Source organism: Erpetoichthys calabaricus, chromosome 8 (genome assembly GCF_900747795.2).
Source record: "Erpetoichthys calabaricus chromosome 8, fErpCal1.3, whole genome shotgun sequence".
Taxonomy (NCBI): domain Eukaryota; kingdom Metazoa; phylum Chordata; class Cladistia; order Polypteriformes; family Polypteridae; genus Erpetoichthys; species Erpetoichthys calabaricus.
In genome coordinates, this window is record NC_041401.2 from 26,007,790 (window position 1) to 26,033,006 (window position 25,217).

Consider the following 25,217-nt stretch of genomic DNA (forward strand, 5'->3'; position numbering starts at 1 on the left):
TTTGAATAAAGTTTGAACGGTTTCTGTTGTCATATTAGACTGCCCAGCTTATACTTATGAAGGGGGACCCAAAAAATTGATTAATAGCACAGGAGTAGGGCATAGTTATTGACTGTGCTGCAAAGATGTTGTATGCCCAAAGTCTTATTAATCATTCTGCCAAGTGGCATTGTGCGAAGTTGATCGAGTGCTTATTTCTGACATTTGTTCTACAATCATGGCAATTTTTTTTTCCCCGAAGCTGAATAAAAGTTTTGAAAACAATCACGTCATACTGAACATCAAAACACCGATGGTTGCATTTTTTGCATATTGATGGACTTGTTAATAAAGAGTTACCCCATGAACAGACTGTTAATCAGCAACATTACCCTGAAGTTCTGAGGGGTCTGTGGGAAAACATCAGGAGAAAAATGTCTAGCAGTGGCACATTTTGCACAAAGACAGCAGACCTGTACACACCGCTGCACCATGACAGCTCATCTGCAGACACCGCATTGTCAGTTAAAGAGGTTTTGACCAAACACAATGCGGTTGCTGCTTTGCACTCCCTGTATTCACCAGACCTCACATTCTGTGATTTCTTTTTTGTTCGCAAAATTAAAATTGAGACTTAAGGAAAGTCTGCTACTGTGGAAGATACCAGAAAAAAAATTGCAGGAGGCTCTAGACACGGTAGCAAAAGAGGAACACTGGAAATGTTTCCAGGAACGGAAAAAGAGCTGGGACAAGTGGACTGCATCTCAAGGGGGTGGATTATGATGGTGACTAAAATGTAACTGCTGCAACTTGTTAATAATTTAAACAATTCTGCGTTTAAATTTGCGTCCTTCCTCAAAAGCTGTACAATGCCAAGGAGTAGGTGGGCAGCGAGCAGCGAGCCCTGGTGACTATATCTGACTTCATCATTTGACTTTGTGTTATAACTAACCACGGATCCCCCCGAGATACTGCTGACTGGAGTTTGTGTCTTCCTCTCTTTCATTATCAAATGAGCCTTAGATTAATGATTGTATTCATCTATTTGTATTTACTGTATTTATTGTATTTGGCTGTGTACATGTCAGTATTGAATTGCTTCACTTTACTGTGTGTTTACACTTTTAGGCATGCGCATTATGTAATTACTAATTTGTAAAGTTTGTGCTCTGAGCCTTTACAAATTGAGCAGCACTATACAAAAATTAAACAGAACTGAACTGAATAATTGGATTTGAAAAATTACTGCATGTATGAATAAATAATTGAAATAATTTTATTTATTAGACCATGTAGGCAATATTGCTACAAACATACCACCATAGTTGGCCTTCTCGTTTTCGACTCTTGCATGTTTGACTTCATGGGGGGGCTTTGCCATTCACCTCCTGGTCCCTATCGCTCTTACAATAACTAACGTGTACCTTAAAGCGGGTTGCGTGGCGAGACAACACTCCAAAGTTAAACAGAGCCAGCACTCCAGGTAGTCTATTAAGCCATCCGTAGAAATTAAAATATGAGGCAAGCTACAAAAGGAAAATATTTGGACTAAGAGGTATAGGGTTCAAGGTCAACAACTCTTATCTCTTTGATTTCAAGTATAAGAAAAGTTCTAGTCCTTGCAGAAATAAATATGGTGGTCCTCTGAAAGTTATTCTTAGTGTATGCTGTCATTTTGGTTGACCTATTCTCTGGGATTAAATGGTGCTACAGCAGCACTTTTGGAAACAAGTGTAGAAATCCAATTTTTTTCATTCTTAATGTGATTTTAAATATGGAGTCCCAGTCTCTTGTTTCAGTCACTGTCAATTAACCTAGTGCTGTTGTGTTCATACCACTCTAAAACACTCCTGTTTAGTCCGTGGGAACTGACCATTGCACAAGTTGTCATGCAGTCTTATTTAATATGAATACATCTCCCATATTTTTATTTTACAAACCCAATGTTCCTAACCGCTCTGGCAGTAATCATATTTATGGTGATAGTTCTCTCAATTCATTCATTTTCTATATGTATTAATGCATTGCAAAGCCATGCGGACCCAAAGCGCACACCAGCAACATCGTGTAGTTGGCCTTGTTGAGATGCCATTCCATCATAAGAAATGATTCTGATTCTGCCAATTTACAGTTGCCAATCAACATAATACAAATGTCTTTGCAATATGCAACAAACCAGAGCATTCACAGAGAACTCATTGGGAGAAACTCCTCACAGACAGTGACTTGGCCAGGATTTGAAACAAAGGCCCTAAAGATGCGATACAGCAGCTCTAGGACATGAATCACTGTGCCATCAGTAATATTTCCAAAGTTCTTCTTAATGTGTGGAAAACAAAAATTAATAGGGAGAAAGATATCTCTGCTCCTTCCAAATTATTTTCATGATTTTTAATTAAAACATTGTCAGAAAATGATGTACTTCTCTTAAAAAAGCAGCAGCTGAGCTGATATCCATCAATTATTTATAGAAAGCCTTTCAAGACTCAAGCATACTAATTATTTATATGTTCTCAAATCGTCATTCCATTAAAAGGATATGTGGTAAGACTGACATTGATCAGTCCACGATATCCTATGATATTGAGGACTGCTAGTGCACACTACAATAAGCAGATCCCAATGTGCATAAGATGTTAGAACTTATTTGTAGTAAGACTATGGAATGCAAATACTGCCAGCGTATAAGAAATTATAGGTGTGGGTCATAATTCCTTGTCCTCTATGCCTACTAATGGGCTGGGTAGCTTAATATGGTCCTCAGATTGGGTCTTGGCTGACAGTCATGTTAAGAGTAATTGGGGATCCCACTCAAGGGTGTAGCTGTCATTTCCATCTTTATTGAAACTTGCTAATATTTAATTCTGTTATAAATGCCCCCATGCTTCTGTTAAAGGAAAGAACAGGCAAGGTATGATTTTTAGATAAATAACACTGGCTACTGTGTTCAAGTCGCACTCAGATTAAGGCTGCGATGTTTAAAGCAGAAGTTTCCAGCTGGTAATGAAAAGAGTAAGATTTCCAGGTCACGATAATGTCATCTGATTTGTCGCAGTCCTAAAAGTATCCATATTCTGGTGAATGATGTTATAGACCCAGCTCTGGTCACCATCGCAAAAATTAGCCAAATTACTATAGAAGGTTAAAGTATTGAAGGAAAATGTCAGAAGAAAGGGGTCTTAAAGTTTAAATAAAGAAGTAACACATCTCCAGTCTGTGGCATTTTTTAAGAGATGGTTTATTATTTACTGTATTTATTTTATTTTGGATCATTTATATGTATTTTATTTCACTGTTTTTAGAATTTTTTTTTACAAGGAATCTAGATGTGTGCGTTATCTAGTGCTCCATGCAAATGACCAGCATTTATATATATATATATTTTTTTACATTTATTATATACCGTGCAGAAGTCATTTATGACCCATCTAATCACATTGATTACGCAGTAGCCGGAGTGTATAAATTCAGCCCTCAGGAATCTCAGAATAATCTCACAGCAGATAACCAAAAGACCACCTCGTGCCCTGCAGGAGCCTAGTTACAAATAACAAAACTGAAGGATTCATTTTCGATATTCTGATGTTGGATTTGTATTCTTCACTATTCTTGCCACAATCCCCTTTAACTTAGTGGTTGCTTTAATTTGACCTTCTCGTTTTCGACTCTTGCATGTCTGACTTCATGGTGGGGCTTTGCCGTTCACCTCCTGGCCCCTATTGTTCTTACAATAACTAACGTGTACCTTGAAGCGGGTTGCGTGGCGAGACAACACTCCAAAGTTAAACAGAGCCAGCACTCCAGGCAGTCTATTAAGCCATCCGTAGAAATTAAAATCTGACGAAGGCTACTAAAGGAAAATATTTGGACTAGGAGGTATAGGGTTCAAGGTCAACAACTCTTATCTCTTTGATTTCAAGTATAAAAAAAGTTCTAGTCCTTGCAGAAATAAATATGGCGGTTCTCTGAAAGTTATTCTTAGTGTATGCTGTCATTTTGGTTGACCTGTTCTCTGGAATTAAATGGTGCTACAGCAGCACTTTTGGAAACAAGTGTAGAAATGCAATGTTTTTCATTGTTAATGTGATTTTAAATATGGAGTCCCAGCCTCTTGTTTCAGTCACTGGTCAATAAACCTGGTGTTGTTGTGTTCATACCACTAAAACACACTCCTGTTTAGTCCGTGGGGACTGACCATTCCATGAGTTGTCATGCAGTCTTATTTAGTATGAATACATCTCCCATATTTTTATTTATAGTTACATTTTAACAGTTCTTTAGGGGAATCATCAAACAATGGGAGCAAAGCTTAAACAGGTAAAGAAGTTTAGGAATTCAAGATACTTACGCCATAACAATAACACTGAAATCCAACCAGTTCCATGGGTCACGCAAGAAGGTAAATTTATCTATACAGAAGCCTCTTGCGAGAATTTTTATAAGGGATTCAAATGTGTAAATTCCAGTGAATGTGTACCTAGGGAAAATTGAAGCATATGAAAACAAAAACACAGTTGCAGATGAATATGAGTTTTGCACAACCAGGTATTGCATTCCTTAGCCTATAGTGTCAGAGCGCCGCCTGCTGGAACTGCCCAGAAGCCTGTGCCCAAATAATCCAAAACAGACAAACATTTGACTTTCAGATTAAAGAAACAAAAAAAAAAAAAAAAAAAAACATTTCCACCTGTACATACAGACATGCTTATGCTTCTCCATCTTTATCAAAATAATGTTCATGCAGTATCCTTCAGAGAGTGAGAGTAGATTACATGACTGTCCACACAGTAAGCAAGCAGTAGCCATACCACCTGCACTTTAGTAGAGATGATCCACCTGAAGCTAATTGCTTGTGTTGCTGGTAGAAGAAGGGTTGGCAAGGCCAGAAGTGGGTGCCCCAGTGCAGTGACAGGGGACAATGTGCTGAAACAATGCCTTTCAGATGAGAAATAAAACAAGAGGTTCTGACTCTCTGTGGTCATAAAAGATCCCTGGGCATTTTTTGAAAAGAGTAGGGTGTTCCGTGATGATGTCCTGGCTTAATTACCCACAACAGCCCCATCCACTCTGGCCCCCTAATCATCCTCTGTCTCTCTCACCATTTCACCACCTCACAGCTAATATTTGGTGACCACACTGGAGCAATAAAGGCAGCCATCCATCCATCCAAGTGGATGTTAAACAGTGGTGGAGGCTGGAGTGGCTCCCACTGTCTCTGTAAAGCTTTCAGAGTATAAGAAGTGTAATTAGTTAATTAAGTCGGGACTTAACCTCATCTAAATGAGACCGCCTCTTTAAGTGTGCATCCCCCTACCTGAACGACTACTAATTCTGTGGCTCATTTCTGGGGTCAAAGGTCAATATCAAACTTTAGTAGTGACCAGGCAACACTGGCCTTTGGGGACTTTACACCCATCTACTCCAAATACTGAACGTTTTAGGTTTGACAGCATACAATGGGACTAACCCTATCAGGCCAGGCTCTTAGGAAACAATAAATAATAAGGTTTTTGAAAGCCAATAGTTGACTTCCTCATCAAAATAAACAATCTATGATTTAGGCATATACACTGAGAGTGTAGCAACATGGCTGGAGCCAAAATTTGTACTTGTATCTACTGTATATACAGGGATGTTCAAAATAACAAAACAACTAACAGCAAACACTATAAACAGTGCTGCTTGAAGCCCAATTAGACTTTGATAACCAGAGGGAGATCCCTCCTCAGTGTTGAAACCACGCACCCCTTCAGTTACATTAAATGGTGCCCCTCTGTGAACATTCTGCAGAATTTACAGGAGTGCATGCCTCTTAACTTTCATGAATGGCACACAAACAATATTACTAGACTTTGATAACCCTTGCCTAAGGGGTCCTCAGTGTCTGGAGGACACACACCTTCAGTTACATAATTGGTGCCCCTCTGTGTTCATAACATGGACTTTACAGAGTATGCGCCCTTTGGTATACGGAGTGCGTGCCACTAAACTTTCATAAACATTGCCTCTAATGGACTGACCAACTCCAAATTGTTTGGTGTGGGTACCCACACTAAGCAACTGCCCATGTCTCCCATACCTAAGAGTTGGGTCTATATCGATAATGAGCAGGGTCTTCGGAACAGCTGTAGTACATAGAATGCTGCCCTATAAATCCTGAACTGTGTGAAGTGAGATACTGCAGTGTGGTGCAGGATAAAGGAAATGTAGTCTACTTTGATGACAACTTCAGTGATGTTTAGATCTGGTGATTGAGCAGGCCATGGAAGGTGGTTAAGTTCTGGCACTCATAAGCCCACTCTTGAAGTAGTTTAGCAGTGTGTATAGGGAATTTATTATCCTGAAACAGGGGGAACATCATGACGGAAGTGTTTGTACCGTAAGGTGCAGCTGGTCCTATAAAATGGCCCATACTCCTTGGTCATTATTCAGATGTGTGGTATAACCGTGAAACCTGATGACGAGACCTTTGTCCATACCGTTACAAAAGGTAAGATCTCCATATTTAAGACATGGCAACAGACATTGTGGGTTGAAGGCATACTTTTTCTTTCGTTTCATTTGTTATCTTATCTGGATGGAGAAAAAAAGTGTGAACAGTGGGTCATGGTTTTGTACTCCTTATACCATGTTGCCGTCTCTGTGAGCTGACCTTGGATACAACACAAGGAGCTATGAATGGCAGGCCTGCCATAAACTGCAGTTTTGTGAATCTCAGGATGTACGGTTTTTTGTGTGGGTCACAGAGGGTGGGTCTCTGCGGCATCATGTTAGTGGGCTTCTACTTGCGATTACTATTTCTTTCTGTCGGTGCAGTGTATCCACATTTGTCATATGCTGTCATTATTTTGAAGACTGTTCCCCTTGATACATGATATAATTGTGCAGTTTTTGTGACCAAAGCACCTGAACTTTGGGCACCAACTATTTGGCTTCTTTGGAAATCTGCTAGTTGCCTCATGTTCCTTTCACTTATCAAAGTGCTGATTACCGGGCCTGTTTTATAGCTGACAAATACATTGCAGGTAACCGGCCATAAACCTAACAAGACTCACGTATGCAGCTGCATTTAGAATTGTGATTTGGTTACTTTGAAGTTAAGCTCCTTTTTTAATGTACTGCTTCTGTTATTTTGTCCACTCTTTGTATATTTCTAGCCTACCGGTGGTTAACATAAGATGGATGGCTACTGCTGCTGCAGGTGGGGCTAGCACTAACACAAAGAGCATAGGGTGTGCTTTTGTGTGTATATATATATATATATATATATATATATATATATATATATATATATATATATATATATATCTCAGTATATAGGGTGAGTCAAAATTATGTTAACATTTGAATTGCATAAACAATTTATTCACAAAACATATGTGAAGATGATATACAGGAATGTATCAACCTGTTCGTCATCATGTTCAACACACGTACCATATGTGGCACATACATTGTCCACAAAATTGTATATAAGTATATACATAGCAGTACCATTAGTTTTAACATCATTTTGACTCACCCTCTCTCTCTCTCTCTCATATATATATTATATATACATACATACATACAGTACATACAGTTCATACACTTTAAATACAGATCTTAAAAAAGTCTGCAATTAATTATCAATTCACTTATTAATCACACTTTTAAATATTTATAATCACATGCGTTAGATACATAACATAAATACAGAGTCTCTCAAAAAGATGTTCACGGCTTAGTAAATTATCTTTAAAATCCTTAGAAGCAAATTCTGCTAAGAGCAGACAAAAGCTTCAGTCTGAGAAATAATCCATGATTTGCTTCTAGGCCTGGCTAAAAAGCAAACAATACAAATTCTGCTTCGAAACATCCAGGGTATCCATTATATTTCATTATGGGTGTCATTTTATTTTTCTGTTTTAGCAACTGATACCTTGTTTTATCCACATGCCAAATATCACTTTTATGTTAGGAGGAAGCTCTTCAAAGTGAAAGCTGATGAGGAGTATTTATTACTCTCTCATAAAAAATATTACTCTTATTAAGATCGAATTACTGGTTTTTCATGACCGGAGATTCTAGCATTGAGAAACTGCATGTAGGAAAAACAAAAGGCCAATTTAAAACTTGAAAACTGTCAGAGGAAAAGGAAGGACAAAGCTTGCTGGGAAGAGAAAAGTTGAAGGAGAAAGTTTATTGTAACACGTAGTGGAGAAGAAAGAAACCTTCTAAAGGTAATTGTGTTAATAAACAGTCCAGAAATCGTGTCTTTGCAATGGTGCCTGGAGTTTGGGGTGTTGCTACGCCCCCTACTGTCCACACAATTTTTGTTCCATGCTAATTCCACCCTTTGACACATATTAAGAGCTCAAGTGCCCATAATCGTCACAAATACTGGCAAATCTTTTTAAATCAGTTTCGCTTTGTGTTTTTCTAACTTCAGAAAAATGTAGTATTTTGCCTCAAAGGATTTCAAGGACACATTTCCTGCTTCAAGATGAAGAGAATGACCAATTAACAATGAGGCTCCTCTCTCCGACCAACAGCAAACTAATCCTCGTCAGTTCCGCTAGTCACGCCGTGCCCTCAGATATTCCATTTATATTTCTTTTGTCCTGACTCTCAAACTCTGAATATCTTTGGCCATGGCTCTTAATCTGATGAATGGATCAGTCAAGTCTCCGTTTTTCAATTACCTGGGAAATGTGCCTCCTAGATTTTTTTATGTGATGCTTTATTTATTTAAATACGCTCCATTCCTAAGTCTTCCAGGACTCAGCTGACTTTTATGAGTTCTAATTAGTTTGCATTTGTTTCTGTGTATGGATTTGATCTCTGCTTCATGTTTTGGACTTTTCGCCTTCTGCATGGATTTCAAAATCATTCACTCCTTCTCTTGTAATTGTGCTCTTTGTTCTAAATTGAGCCACTGGCGGTTATTCTCATTTGAATTCTCCATTGAATTTACATCCCAGAACTCATCTGTGAATTTGTTTTTCAGCTGTTCTTACACATGTAAGCTCAAAGTTATATGTGATGCTTGGGAATGGCCCTGGGTTTATGAGTAGCCCTGAGTACTGATGTATTTTTACGGGCAGGGAGGAGCAAATGGTGTCTTCCACAATGAAACTCTTAACACACAAATACATCGATCAGCCACAACGTCAAACCCACTGACAGATGAAGTAAAGAACATTGATTATCTTGTTACAAAGGCAACTATCAAGAGGTGGGGTATATCCGGAAGCAAGTGAGCAGTCAATTCTTGAAGGTGATGTGTTGGGCAAGCATAAGGATCTGAACGACTATGACAAGGGGCTCACAGCTGGGTCAGAGCATCTCCACAATGGCAGGTCTTGTGGGGTGTTCCTGGTATGCAGTGCTTAGTATCTACCAAAGTGGTCCAAGGAAGGACAACAAGTGAACCAGCAACAGGGTTGTGAGCACCCAAGGCTCACTGATGCACGTGGGAAGCAAAAGCTAGGCTCTCTGGTTCAATCCTACAGAAGAACTACTGTAGCACAGACTGCTGAAAATTTTAAAAAGAGAAAGGTGTCAAGAACACATAGATGCATATGGGTCTGCATAGCTGCAGACTGGTCAGAGAGCCCCGTCCACCACCAAAAGCACCTACAATTGGCATGAGAGCATAAGAACTGGATCATGTAGCAATGGAAGAAGGTGCCCTGGTCTGATGAATCAAGTATTTTTGTAGATTAAGTGGATGGCTGGGTTTGTGTGCATCATTTATCTGGGGAAGTGGTGGCAGCAGGGTGTACTATGGAAAGAAGGCAATCTGGAGGAGGCAGTGTGATGCTCTGGGTGATGCTCTGCTGGAGAACCATGAGTCCTGGCATTCATGTGGATGTGAAACGTACTACCTACTTAAAAACTGATGCATACCACGTACACCCCTTCATGGCAATGATATTTCCTGATGGGCAGTGGCCTCTTTCAGCAGGATAATGTGCCCTGAGATACTGCAGAGTTGTTAAGGAATGGTTTGAGGGACTTGATAAACAATTCAAGTGTTGACTTGGCCTCCAAATGCCACAGATCTCAATCAAATCAAGAATCTGTAGGATGTGCTGGAAAAACAGGTCTGATCCATGAAGGCCCCACCTCAAAACTTACAGGACTTAAAGTATCTGCTACTAATGTCTTGGCGCCAGATTCCATGGGACACCTTCCAGAGGTCTTGAAGAGTCTATGCCCCGATGGGTCAAAGCTGTTTTCTTCTTCTTATTTCGGCTACTCCCATTAGGGGTTGCACAGCAGATCATCTGTTTCCATATCTTCCTGTCCTCTGCATCTTGCTCTGTCACACCCATCACCTGCATGTCTTCTCTCACCACATCTATAAACCTCTTAGGCATTCCTCTAATCCACTTACCTGGCAGCTCCATTCCTAGAATCCTTCTCCCAATATACTCAGCATCTGTCCTCTGCACATGTCCAAACCAATGCAATCTCAAATCTATTGAGTTTCTCTCCAAACCGTCCAACATGATCTGACCCTCTAATGTCCTCATTTCTAATCCTGTCCATCCTCGTCACACCCAATGCAAATCTTAGCATCTTTAACTCTGACATATCCTGCTCCGTCTCCTGCTTTCTGGTCAGTGCCACCGTCTCCAATCCATATAACATAGCTGGTCTCACTACCGTCCTGTAGATCTTCCCTTTCACTCTTGCTGATACCTGTCTGTCACAAATCACTCCTGACACTCTTCTCCACCCATTCCACCCTGCCTGCACTCTCTTTTTCACTTCTCTTCCACACTCCCCATTACTCTGTGCTGTTGATCCCAAGTTTTTAAACTCCTCCACCTTCGCCAACTCTACTCCCTGCATCCTCACCATTCCACTGACCTCCCTCTCATTCACACACATGTATTCTGTCTTGTTCCTACTGAGCTTCATTCCTCTCCTCTCATATCTCCACCTCTCCATGGTCTCCTCAACCTGCTCCCTACCCTCACTACAGACAACAATGTCATCAGTAAACATCATAGTCCACGTGGACTCCTGTCTAATTTCATCTGTCAACCTGTCCATCACTATTGCAAATAGGAAAGGGCTCAGAGCTGATCCCTGATGTAATCCCACCTCCACGTTGGGTCAAAGCTGTTTTGGTGGCACAATATTAGGCAGGGGATTTTAATGTTGTGGCTGATCGGTGTTAGAGGTTTGTGCATGGAATGTGAAGTTATTACGAGTTTCATGGCGTTCCATTCCCAAATGCAAAACAGTATCCTGACATTCTTGCTGTATTTGCCAAAAGAATACCACAACAACATCATCATGATGATTATTTAGGTGTAATCTGATTTTTTTTTTTAAACACATTAAATTCCTTTATTTGTTAATTGAATTTAAATATGTTCGACATGTTATTTTAGTCTCTGTTGCTGGTGTAGAGTTTAGTGGCATGACACCCTGTATGGCCTCAAGCAGCTACTGCGCATAGTTCTGATTTAACAGTAAAATGTCATTCCTAATGCATGATGAAACAATTGAACATCTTTTTGAGACCACCAGCATTTATAAAATAGTATATACTGTACAGTACTTTATGTACATTATAGAGAGAGTTAAGTGAGCAAATCCTGGGGTGACTTCAGTAAAGGTGGCAAACAAGCTTACTTTAGAAAAAGCCATTTTATAAAGAAAAGGACTCAAGAAAAGGTAAAAAAGTATCAAGTGGAAAGGCTAAAAGAATACCCTCACTAGCACAGCTTTTGCTTTATCAGACGGGCTGTCCCTGTCGCTCCCTTCCCTTAACGACTCCATTTCTATGTCTTCTTTATCTTCCCGTTAGACAGTAAAATTTGCCCGACTGGCAACTGCAGACTCTTCCTGGAATCGCTTGAAGTGTTAGGGACGACTGCTTCCAACACTGCCATTCTACACAGGCCCTAGACCACTGAGGTCTTTTTTCTTTAAAGCCACTAGTAACCATAGCAGCTTTCAGACTATCTGTACTCTACAATTCTGATCAGGTGCCTTCAGTTATCGTGAAGAAATAATACAGACTTCCTAATAGCCCACTAAAAACTCTTTTGCGCTCTGGTGGTCCCGATGAATCCCATTCTGGAGGCCTTGTCTAAATTTCTATGACCCTCAGTCAGCCCTGTCTACCCCATTTGTATGCAGAGGTGCTACCCATTCTTCAGTATAACATAAGACATTTGACAAACGAGAGGAGACCAAGCTTGTTTGTTCAGCTCATAGCTAAACCGTCCCAATATCTCACCCAGATACTTCTTAAAAGTTCTCAAGGTACTCCATAGGTCGGTTATTTGTTCCAGATTCCCACACCTCTTTGCCTAAAGAAGCGTTTCCTGGCTTCAGTCCTAAATGCTGTTCCCACTGATTTCCACTGTCCTCAAGATTCACCATTTAGTTGAAAGAATTCTGCTAGATCTACTTTAGCAATCACCTATGAGGATTTTAAAGACTTGGGTTAGGTCCTCATGGAGTCTCATCTGCTCAGACTAAACATGTCACAGTAGGATGTGTCCTGAAGTCCTGGGATACACTCAGCTGCTCTCCTCTGCATAGCTTCAAGTGCTGCTCTGTGTTTCTTATAGTGCGGTACAGATTTCTCACTCATCACACGGCTCCTGTCAAGTCCTTGATTGTGCCAACACAAAGCCCCCACACCCCTTGGCAACTCTTTACTGTGCTACACTACACACATACACCTATTATACTGTATATATCCAATTATTTCATCTGAACATATGGAACGAAAATACTAGATCAGAATAACCACCACTAGCTTGATCAGTAGAATTTCTGCAGTATTCACTTGTGGTTTGTTTGTGCCAGTAGAACCGTCACCCACAATGCTGTCAAGTTGACAGGTTGCCCACACAAATTATATAAACTTACAGTACATAGGAAAAAAATTGCTGTACTTACTCTACATTCTTTGCCCAATCTGGGGGATTACTCAAGGTCATAAACGCACAGTTGGTCAAAATGGTTAACATGATTAGCATGCTGAACAATGTGATAAAGAGTCAAGGAAAAAGTCAAAAAGCAATAACAAGTAACAGATTGATAAAAACACAGCTCCCCCATTCTTAAACCAGCAGATAACTAAACTCTATTGTAGGCTGATTTCTTAGTATATCATTATTAGTATCGGGATTGTTGTTATACAGTAATAGATTTCCCTTCTCTTAAATAATACCTTTTAGTGACTTAAATAAAGTTATAAATTATTACTGCATGCTATATATGACAGGAAACTGGGACAAGGACACAAACACAAAGGGGAAAAAAAAACAATTAACATTCTCCGTTTCTGGCTCCGGAGTGAAAACATATGCAATCCATTGCACCTGAAGTCCAGAAATAGATGAGAAAACAACCAGCATCCTTAAGCTCCACCAGGAATCAATGAAACACAGAACAAAAGAGGCCAGCTCCATTTATATAGGTGCCTGAAATAGAAGCACTCATTACTGCAGTGAAGGGCGCAGTCTTGTCTGAATCAACAAGGCATTTTGGGTTATAACCTGCTTTTCTGCTCATTTTCTTTCTCATGTATTTTTCAAGTTTGTACAGTTTGGTGTTGATTTTTTTTTCCCCTCCTCAGAAATCAGCACCATTATTCCACAGTGTCCACCAAGCCAAATTTAGAAGCGTTTCAAGTCGTGCTGCAGCGGGTTACCAAGCAACAGACAGCGCATCACAGGGGCTCACATTTCGGAATAACCAAATGCAAATGAAATTGCAGTGTACCTGCACCATGAATGAAATCAAAGCGGGAAAATGGATATTTTCTTTCTTTAACTTTACAAAAACAAAAAAACAGAAAAAAAAAAGCGACTCCTGGTCTCTACTTCTTCAATAGCAAATGAGAAATTCTGTGCTGCCTTTGAAACAATGTGTGTGTGTGTGTGTGTGTGTGTTTTCCACAGCCAGTAATTACTGTTAATTAAAGGGACCTCAAAATAGAATTTTCACAGCAGCAACAAAGAAGAATCATCATGTGAATGTTAATTGTTTACAACAATTAAAAAAAAAAAAAAATGATTGAGAACAAAATTTTATTATTATTATTATTATCTTTGCAACCTTTTATTTTAATAAAAATATTTGGAAAATGAAGCTTATTCTTTTTGTCATGATTATCCTTATTACCCATCCATTTTCTGACCTATATAATCAATTCAGAAAATAAAATCTACATACCTACAACCTTATTATTATTATTATTATTATTGGGTGGCACAGTGGTAAATGCTGCCACCTCTCAGATGCACCGTTTTTGGTTCACAGTACTTTCTTCACTCTTCCTGTGGGTTTCCCTCAAAGATTCACAGATTGGTGGAATGTTGTCTTCTTTTTTCTCTTCATCTTTTCCAGCTTCTATGTGGGGTCAATCTGCCTGATCATCCGTCTGCATACACTCAGTCCTGCACCCCCTGTCCAGTCAGGCAGGCCCTTCTCCTTCAGATCTTCTTTTACTTTATCCATCCACCTCCATTTTGGCCTTCCTCATTTTTTCTTCCCCTGAACTTCCAAGCCCATCACTTTTTTGGCCACATAATCATTGTTCCCCCCTCATCATCACATGTCCATACCACTTCAACCTACTTTTCCTACGCTTTCTTAGACATGTCTCCCAATTTTGTCGTATCTCTGATCATCTCATTTCTTATTCTGTCCTTTTTATTAACTCCACTCATCCATCTCAACATTCTCATTTCTGCCACATCACACTTCTTGTCCTGGACTCCCTTTACTGCATATGTCTCAGCTCCATATATCATCAAACCTCACCTTTAACCTTTTCCTTAATTCCTTGATCACACAATACTACTGATACTTTCTTCCAGTTGTTCTCTTCGCACCGTACTCTCTGGGTTATCTCTGTAACTAACTCTCCATCTTGGGCTGCCACTGATGTTAGATATTTAAATTTATCAACTCATTTCAATGTCTCTTTCTCTGCAGGCTCACTTCTGAATCCTGAACATCATTAAACCTCACATATTCTGTCTTCTTCTTCCTATTTATCTCCAAAATCCTTCTCCATTCTTTCAACTTCCTCTTCACTTCCTCTGTTCTGGTACTACACAAAACAATGTCACCGGCACAAAGTCTGGACCAGGGGGATTAGTCTTTGATCCCACAAGTCAGCACATCCACAAACAGATCAAAGAGTTAAGCACTTCAAGAAGACCCCTGGTGCAGACCTCCTCTAACTGAGATCTTGTCAGTTGCCCCAACACTGCTTTTAACTAGAGCCCTCAGTCCCTCTTACATGTCCAGGACAATCCTCACACACCTTCTTGGTCCTTCTTTCTCTCCAGCGCTCATCCAGACCTGAAGTGGCACTCTCCTCCAAATCAATAAACACCATATGCAGACCTTTGCCTTTCTTGCTGCTTCTCTATTAGCTGTCTCAGTGTAAAGAGTGCATTGTACACTGGGAGTGTATGGCACTATGATGAACTGATGCTTTATTTATGTTGTTTTCTGATATGCACTTTGTGTTGCTAGAATAGGCTCCAGCTCCTCCACAAGCCTAAACTGGATGGATTAAGCAGGTTTAAGGTTGGTGTGTCATTGTTTCTTACATTCATTTATTCATTCATTTTATTACCCTGCCTATTCCATTTCTGTATAAAGTCACAGAGCCCACAGGCTATCCTGTCAGTAATTAATACAAGACAGGAGCATTTACTGAAGGGGTCACCAGTTCTTCAGAGGGCAAACTCATACAAACACCTCCATACTGGGCCAAATGAGGGCTGCCAATCAACCTACTGCCTATGCATTCGTGATGTTTGGCATAAATGGAGCACTTTAAAGAAATCTGCAAGCACACAGGGAGAATTACCGTAAATACTCACGGATAAGTCGTGACTTGATTTTATCGTATAATTTCTGGTATTTTATAATGTCAGTCGAATAAGTCGAATGCGGAAAACTGACGCTATTGGTCCAAGAGATTATAATATGCTGACGCCCACCTGACAGAGTCACCATGGAGCACACGGCCTTTTTTTTCTATGTATTGTGCCTACGTGACCACACGGTAATACCTGAACTATTCCGAAGTGACGTTTACACTGTTTTGTGATTTTTGTATCTCAGACCCTCATACACCTTTATTGTAAGAGCATCCCTTATCTACGATGGGGCATTCGATCAGAAGAAAATATGAAGCTGGTTTTAAATTAAACGTCATTGAAGTAACGAAAGAAATTGGTAACTACGCTGCTGCAAAAAAACTCGATGCGTCTGAGAAACTGATGTGAGATTGGAGGAAGGAAGAAGATGTAAAAAAAAAAAATATTTAAGTGTCGCATTTTAGGAATGGGCGTATAAGTCGGGGCCGGATTTTATGTTTGCTTTTTCATACATTACTCCTAACACTCCTTGTTCTGCCATCCGTGGAAAGAAGGTTGTAAGTGCAAAAGAAGGATGATGAAATGTTAGATAACTTGTACGCTTGCATGGTTCTTCATATATAAAATGTATTTAGGGAATAATCAGTCTCCCTCACTTTCTGCAAACTTTATTGTATTGAAGATTTAATTTTAAATGGCATGACATGCGTGAGCTTGGAGGACAGCTCCAAGCTCTGTTGATGGTAGTTACCCATCAAACCAGGGAATGGCACGGTGTGATGATGCCTTCTCTCTTCCTCCCTTTGCAGAACGGAAGACTGACGGCCATTCCACCTCTGACGTCACTTCCATTGTCTGCCCTTCTGGCCCCACCCCTTCCTGCCTTGAACCCACATGACTAGCAGTTCGGCCATCTTTGAGTCATTTCACTATCGGACTCTTGTCTGTCCAGATGTCTACTTTATCTGTGTAAAAAGTAGAATTCCATCCATCCATCCATTTTCCAGCCCGCTGAATCCGAACACAGAGTCACGGGGGTCTGCTGGAGCCAATCCCAGCCAACACAGGGTACAAGGCAGGAACCAATCCTGGGCAGGGTGCCAACCCACCGCAGGACACACACAAACACACCCACACACCAAGCACACTCTAGGGCCAAATTAGAATCGGCAATCCACTTAACCGGCATGTCTTTGGACTGTGGGAGGAAACCCACGCAGACACGGGGAGAACATGCAAACTCCACGCAGGGAGGACCCGGGAAGCGAACCCAGGTCTCCTAAATGCGAGGCAGCAGCGCAGCTACCACTGCGCCACCATGCCGCCCCTTTTGATTTATTTTCATCATATACAGTCACAGAACGTTCTGTACCTCAAATCTGTGTCTGCTTGTTGTTTTTACAATGGTGCCATTTTTGCCCATCAATCTACACTCAATAATCCATAATGTCAAAGTGGAAACGTTTTTGCAGAATGGTATGCAAATGTATTAAAATCACCAACTTAAATTTCTAATTTAGACCCTTAATTCGGTATTTTGTAGAAACCTCTTAGACAGCAACTGCAACTTTGAGTCTTCTTGAGTAAGTAAGTCTCTACAAGCTCTGCACACCTGAATTTAGGCAGTTTATCCCATTCTTCATGGCAGATCCTCTCAGGCTTTGTTAGATTGGATGGGAAGCATCTATAAACTGCCATCCTGGGCAGAAATGGCAAAGCTATCCATTTAAAATTAAATCTACAATACAAAATATGAAGTGAAGGAGTCTGAAAACATTCTGAATCCACTGTACATGTAACCTGTATGCTTAAAATGCTTGTATGCTTATGTCACTCCTTATTGAATTTAGCAATAAACTTAAGTAGAAAAATCTTCCGTATGCACAATATTTTGAGCAAACACTCCTGCCTTTTTTGATGATTTAATTGACTTGCTTTTCTATATCAACATATTTAACTTTTGCTGTCATGGTCCCTCTAGACCAGTTTGTTAAACTATGAGTGGTGCCCCCGAATGGATGTATTTAATGGGAAGGATTTGTGTACGGTTTACATAGCATCTCTTGATGGGTTATTTAAGCAACAGATATTGCCCCACTATTACTGTCACCGGCAAGGTGGTACTCGCATCCTTCCCGCTATGACTGTTGACGGCAATTGCCCAAGAGAGACCCCTCACCCAGTATGACAGTCAACAGCAATTCTCCATTGTGGAACTGTGACTTTGTGTGACAATTCTCTAAGGGTGACAATCCACTATGAATGTTGGCAGCGATTCTCCAAAGGGGACCCGCTCTAAACCATGTACAATATGCTTAACTAATTGTGTAGAAACAGACAACAATAAATGAATATCAAAAGTTTGCCGAGACAGGCCCGGCCTTAGGCATAGGCGAAGTAGGCGACCGCCTAGGGCCCCGGCGTCTGGGGGGCCCCGAAACGTCTCCTTGGTCTAATTTTCACGCATTTCGCAGAGCTACCAGAGGGGCTCCGCCCCCCTCAGGGGGCCCCTGGACCCCCCTTTCGCCTAGGGCCCCATAATACCTAAGACCGGGCCTGGCCAAGAGATGGAGAAGGAGGAAATGATACACGTGCTTCCATGCCTAAAGTGTGCAAATGAATGCACCAACACCACTACGAATACACAAATCTGTATCAGCCTTTAAATTTGTATTCCATGCAGGAGTTGTCCAAATTGGAGTATCTTCTGTGTGTTTATTACTATCTACATATTGTAGTCACAATAGCTTTGTGCTATACGTTGCTTGGGAACATCCACGCGAGATTCAACGTTGTGAAATTCAAAGCGTCATCCATTAGAATGTGCAAACTCAACTCTGTCGGTGGCCAAGCTAACATTTGCACCGAGAACATCTGAACAACTGGGGTTGTAACACCTTAACCCTGTCACACCCATTACACCCATAATAAAAATAATAATAATAATAATGTCATAGTGAAAATTCATTTGTGAAACAAATAGGAACCTGAAACAAACAAATATGTATTTGAAATGAATTGACAAGTTATGCTGTCACCAAAAGTTAAGACATACCAGATCACAAGTTGCATTTGTTCATAAGATAAACCAAAAAAATAAATACAGTACATCTAAGCAATAAACAATACTTAATAGAATTCTGCAAAGGATATGAATGTACCAAAATCTTAATAGCTATTCTTCTAAGAGGATTGAAAGGACTTAAGATGTACAAGGCAGGTGTGGCGCTAAATCGGAAGATTGCCTTCCCTCTGTTCAATACTATAAAGGTCTAAAAAAGAAAAAAGTGGACACAAATTGTTAAAAACACAACAATAAATTAAAAAGAAAAAAGTATCATACAAGATGCTCACAATATTTGGCGCAGGACAAATAACAGACATGATTCTGCTTAGGTTGTGCTGCTGTCCATTTACAGGTCTGGCCTTATTGCCATATTGACTTGAATGATTTTGCACGGTGATGTTTTTAAAATATTCTCCATCAGTCGGAACCGAAACAGAGATGTGCTGTCTCAGTCACCGCTGGCAGGACTGATGGAGTAGAGTTTTAGAGGTAAAGCTGTCAAAATCCGATCTTAAACACGCTCCGAAAACGCTGCTGTTTCTTTCACCCTAATGTATAATCCATCTTCCCACTATCCTCCCATTTTCCAGCAGGAGAGGATCCTTCCCTAAAGGGCTGCCTTAAGCCATCTTCTCAGAAGCGATCTCAAAAGTATTCATAGTGACACAAATACATACAGACATGTAGGCATTTAGTTTATATGCCTGATTAAAATGCCATGCATTGTTATCCGATGGCAGAGTAAATGCTGAACTGCAAAAGGAATCACATAGAATATCTTGCTGCTTATTCTTTAGAAGAAAATGTATTGAAGCATAAAAAAAACCTCATAAAAACTAATGAAATAATTGAGTTTTTCAAATTCAACTTAACTAAAGAATCAGGTAACCATCCATCCATCCATCTATCCATCCATGATCTCTATAACTACATCTCAATTATGATCACAGAACAGAAGCACCTGGGAGTCGATATTCATAAAAATCTTACTTGGGCGTGTCGTTGGATCCCCCCCTACGGGTTCCGTCAAGGTATATGTAATAACCCACCAGGACCAGAGGGGATGCTATCGCTAACGTTGTTATCTTCTGTCTGTGCAGCTCCAAGAAACCACCCACTGAGGGCAACAGACTGCGCCCCTTCCAATTTACCATCCATTAAAGTCCCGGCTTCCCAGAAGGTGATGTCAAAAGGGCAAAAGCGACCTGTCAACTGACCCTGGCTTTGTTACCTTCATGTCAAAGTAATGAAAAGATGTCTAAGGAGCGTTCCTTTTTGTTTTATTTTTTCTTTGAATAATAACTCATTTGGCTCCCCAGATTTTCTTCCGCCAACTTGTCATTGCTGCCCCCGGCCAAAGGATATAAATAAAAAAAAAAAAAATGAAAAAAAAAAAAAAGTCCAGGCAGAACTTCTTTTTTCTCTATAAAGTCAGATTGTTTGAAGTGGACAGAAAACCAACAGCAAAACCCACTCGCCACCTTGCGTCCCAATGGCTAGTCCAGCGGCCACACCAAGCAAAACCTGAAGAAACTGGCAGGCCCACAAACAGAAAGCTGAACAGACTGTCAGTTAAGCATCTGGAAAACTGAACTGCTGATGGGATTGTGGCAGAGGGCAGCAATAAAAGCACTTTTAAAGATGTCATACTTTAGAGGCTGGGTAATCAGAACCATTTCCAACCCACCATGGACATCTGTGAAGAGAAGTGTGCCAGGACCTGTGGCAGCCATACATGCCCAAGCCATAACACCCCCACCACCATGTTTAACAGATGAGGTAGTTTGCTTTGGATCTTAGGCTGTTCCTTTTTGTCTCCACCTTTTGCCCTTGCCAGCACCCTGATCAGGTTCATCTTTATCATGTCTGTCCATAAAAAATGTTTTCAGAACACTGCAGATTCTTTTTACGTCCTTTTTTCTCAAGCTGTAATCTGGCTGTCCTGTTTTTGTGGCTCACTAGTGGTTTACATCTTGCAGTGTGGCCTCTGTGTTTCTGTTCATGAAGTCTTCTGTTGATAGTCATCTCTGACACGTCCACATCTCCCCCAAAGTCTGCTTGGGCAGACACTGGGGGCTTTTACTTTACCATAGTGAGGATTCTTCTGTCATCAGCTATGGAGGTCTTCCTTGGCCTACCAGTCCCTTTGTGATTCCTGAGCTCACCAGTGTGTTCTTTCTTCTTCATGATATTCCAGACTGTTGACATGTCATCCTAAGGTTTTACTGATGTCTCTCATGGTTTTATTCTTGATTTTCAGCCTCATAATGGCTTCTTTGACTTTCACTGGCACAGCTGTTGTTCTCCTGTTGAACATTGGCAACCACAGACTCCGAAGGATAGAAGCAAGACAAGGTGTCTTATAAAGCCATGAAACACACCTGAGGAATCACAAACACCCGTGACGCCAATAGTCACAAACATTATGGGGCCTTGAAATGGGGGGGTCCATGTGGAATAAGTGTTGTCATTTCTACACTGTTTGATTGAAATGTATGCAAAGACCCTTAAATGAAAATCTGTAATGTGCACTTCAATCACGATGTCCGAATTGTTTGATTTGTAATTTTAAACTGTGGAGCAGAGCAGTAAGTCAAGGAAAAAATAGGTCTTTGTCCCTAACATTTTGGATGGCACTCATGTTATGTGAATATATGTGTACATATTATGTATATGAATATGCAAAAAAAAACTATACAGCTGACTTTTTGGTGAGGAAGGATACAAAAAAAAAAAATAAAGTTATGAACTTTAATATATTTTTGTTGATCATGGCACTGGAGGATTGTAATGTGTTACACGTTGGTCTGACATGCAAGTGAGAATTTCACTGTGCTCTGTACACTTTATAATAATACCACTACTACTAGTCCTCCTGTAATGTTGCGTCTCTAACCTACTTTCTATATACAGGCCATGCCATCACAGACCAGCTAGCATCCCACTGAGATTAATCAGAACCTTGCCTTGTCAGAAAGCCAGAGAAGTGGATGGATATTGGGACGCAGCCTGCATGAAACCCTGGTGTGCTGGGTGACAGAAATTCTGGGACAGTGTTCCCAGACCCATACCCACACACCATACTGGGTACTGTAGTCCCATGGCGCAGCTCTGTTGGGTTCCATGGGTGCCGTTGCAGGGAGTGCCTAGTCCTACTTTATGGGTTTTCTGCTTGACCTGGAAGTGCTTCCAGGAGCAATGTGGCAGTACCAGAAGTTCTCCCTGGTCTGGTACAAAGGAGATCACTCTGCATTACCCAGGTGAGTTGGAGTCAGGGGGTACAGGATAAGACCTGTCTGCAGGAGACAGAAGGAGAAGGGGAAGAAGGAGATTCATTACTGAAATTGTGAATACAGAATTTAAATGCAAGTCCTCTTTAGTTGGACGATGAGCCCCATCTTAGTAAGGATATGTGGCTTCACCTGGAAAGCATTAGGGAAAAAGGTCTTATTTTAGGAGTGTGTTATAGACCACCCAATGCAGACAGTATTTCAATGCACATGTTTTTAATAGAATTAAAAAGTCAAGTGTACAGGGGGGTATTATAGTCATAGTGGGACAATTATCCAAATATTAACTGGGATAACCTTGCAAATAATGGAGCACAAGAGCAAGAGATTTTAGAAGTAATCAGTGACTATTTTTAACACAGTATGTTAAAGAACTAACACGGGGTGAAGTCTGTCTAGATTGTTTTTTCTAATAATCAGGATAGAACTGAGGGTGTAGAGGTGATTGAACCACTAGAGTCAAGTGACCATAATATAATACAAGGATAAGGATACGAGAAGGCAGCTACTTAAGGACACCGCCTCCCCCAAAATGCTAGATGGCAGCTCCCCTGGAGTGTAGTGGTGTCCTGGATTCCCATGGGGTATCCTGGGACTTGGACTTTGGTTTCTCAGCCCTGTTGGGTGCCGTGGGTGCCACCAGGGGGTGCTATAAAAGGACCTGGGGAGTCTTGCTTCCCTTATAGCCTGGAAGTACTAGGAAGTCATGAGGATGGAAGCCTTGAAGTACTTCCGGGCTGATTAAAGAACTTCAGTTCTCCTTCTGACCCGGAAGTGCTAGCAAGTCACGTGAGAGGAACAACAGAAGCACTTCCGGGTCGAGGTCTATATAAAGGACTGCTGAAGACCCAGCAGATGTGCCAGTGTCGGGTGAAGGTGGACAAAGCTTGCTGGGGGGTGTGGAGGAGAAAACAATGAAAGAGAGAATTGTGTTTATTGTATTTCCTGCTTGTGTTATTATGGCTGTGGCTCTTAGGGCGCTGTTTATAAGAAAAGGAAGAAATAAAATACTTCTTGGCGGTTTTAGCCTGTGTCCTGAGAGTCTGTCTGTTGGGTTTAATGGGGCAACGACGACCTCTAGCATCCACAGTTCTCAGTATTTTGGAAGAGTGTGGATGCAAAGACTAAAATTGTTAAGTTTAACTCTGGTAGACCAAATTTTGAGCAGATGTGTCAAAGTCTAAGAAGGATAGACTGGGATAAGCTTTTAAGTGTGGAGACAGTCAAGGAGCAGTGGAACAGGTTTAAAAATGTTTTACATGGAATGCAGGAGGTAACTCTGCAGAGGGTTAATAAAGTGTTGAAAAAGTTTGCAGATGATACCAAGATAGGTGAATTGGCATTGCAGAAGGACTTGGATAGCATACAGGCTTGGGCACATTTGTGGCAGATGAAATTTAATGTCAGTAAATGTAAAGAATTACACATAGGAAGTAAAAATGTTAGGTTGAAATACACAATGGGAGGTCTGAAAATCGAGAGTACACCTTATGAGAAGGAGTCATAGTGGACTCGTCACTATCAACTGCCAGACAGTGTTTAGAGGCCATTAAGAAGGCTAACAGAATGTCAGGTTATATAGCGCCTTGATGTGTGGAGTACAAGTCATCTGGAGTCTTGTGTGCAGTTTTCGTCTCCAGGCTACAAAAAGGACATAACTGCACTAAAAAAGGTCCAGAGAAGAGCGACTAGACTGATGACAGGACTACAGGGGATGAGTTATGAGGAAAGATTAAAAGAGCCGAGCCTTTACAAGAGAAGACTTGACTGAAGTGTTTAAAATTATGAAGAGAATTAGTCCAGTGGATCGAGACTGTGATTTTAAAATGAGTTCATCAAGAACACAGGGACACTGTGTGAAATTTGCCCTTAACAAGTTTCCAACTAACATTAGGAAGTTTTTTTTTTTTTTTTACGCAGAGAACCACAGACACTTGGAATAAGCAACCAAGTAGTGTGGCAGACAGCAAGATTTTAGGGACTTTCAAAATTCGACTGGATGTTATTTTAGAAGAATTAAGTGGAGAGGACTGGCGAGCTTTGTTGTGTTGAATGGCCTGTTCTGCTGGAGTAGCTGTTGCAACTGCTTCACAGATTTCCTGCTCTTTTGTCCTGATATACCTTTCTGGCGAGCAACCGGTGCAGCTGATTTCACCAAACAAAACATATCCAATATTATAGCCTTTTCTTGTAGGGACATCAATTTCTTCTATGTCTTGGGAACACTTTAAGAATCACTGTACTCATGATTATATTCTAAGTTTGTTGCACTAAATAAAATGCAAAAGTTGAGAGAAATGTTAGACAGAACAGTCACTGTATAAAGGCAAATCATGTGTGAGAGGCTGGCTGCCGAGACTAAGATGCGTGGTGTTCCCCACACAAAGTGTGTAGTTCCACAGTTTTTAATGAGCTCTAATGAACTTTATGCAAAATTTAACTTATTATAATTAATTTGTATGTATATTGATAGTAGCAAACCATACAAATATTACACTTATGACTTACTAGACCTTATTAATTTTCTTTACAATTTCTTGCCTACAAAGGTGAAATGTTTTCTGCAGCAGGTCCCAAAATTCGAAAAATATTCCATTTAATTATTAATGACAAACCCGCAAATAGCCAGATCCACAAATCGCAAACCTGCAAATCACAATGGTCAATTGTGTATATTGTATATTGATAGCTCAAGGGCTCTAGTGAATGTGATTACATGCAGAGCCAGGGATTGGCACAGTTTTCTGATCCTTTTTTTCTTTCTCCATCTGCAGACTGGGCAATTGATGGTCCTTCCATCACAAACGTTATCTCTGGTATGTGTCCTCCTGGACCTGACCCTTCCTGCCATCTACCTTCATAACCTAGAAAACCACCTACCACATTCAGTACAGTTTTGGACTCTTGTCTGAAAAGACATCTCTCCAACTAACTGTGTGTTTATTTTCCTCAAAACTTTCAAATTATACAGAGTCACCAAGTTGGTACCTCAGCTCTTTATCTGTGTTCCTTGTATCA

General features: G+C 40.6%; 1 protein-coding gene across 1 annotated transcript in view; it reads right to left on the bottom strand.

The window, feature by feature from the left end:
* Window positions 1-25,217, bottom strand: part of LOC114655412 (sodium channel protein type 2 subunit alpha-like) — a 278,058-nt gene that overhangs the window by 159,407 nt on the left and 93,434 nt on the right. Inside the window, exons 3-5 of the mRNA XM_051930912.1 lie at window positions 18,994-19,114; window positions 12,895-12,982; window positions 4,328-4,456 (exon numbers count right to left, since the gene is read on the bottom strand). Of these exons, the coding sequence (XP_051786872.1) occupies window positions 4,328-4,456; window positions 12,895-12,982; window positions 18,994-19,114 (338 nt within the window). The remainder of the gene's footprint in view (window positions 1-4,327; window positions 4,457-12,894; window positions 12,983-18,993; window positions 19,115-25,217) is intronic.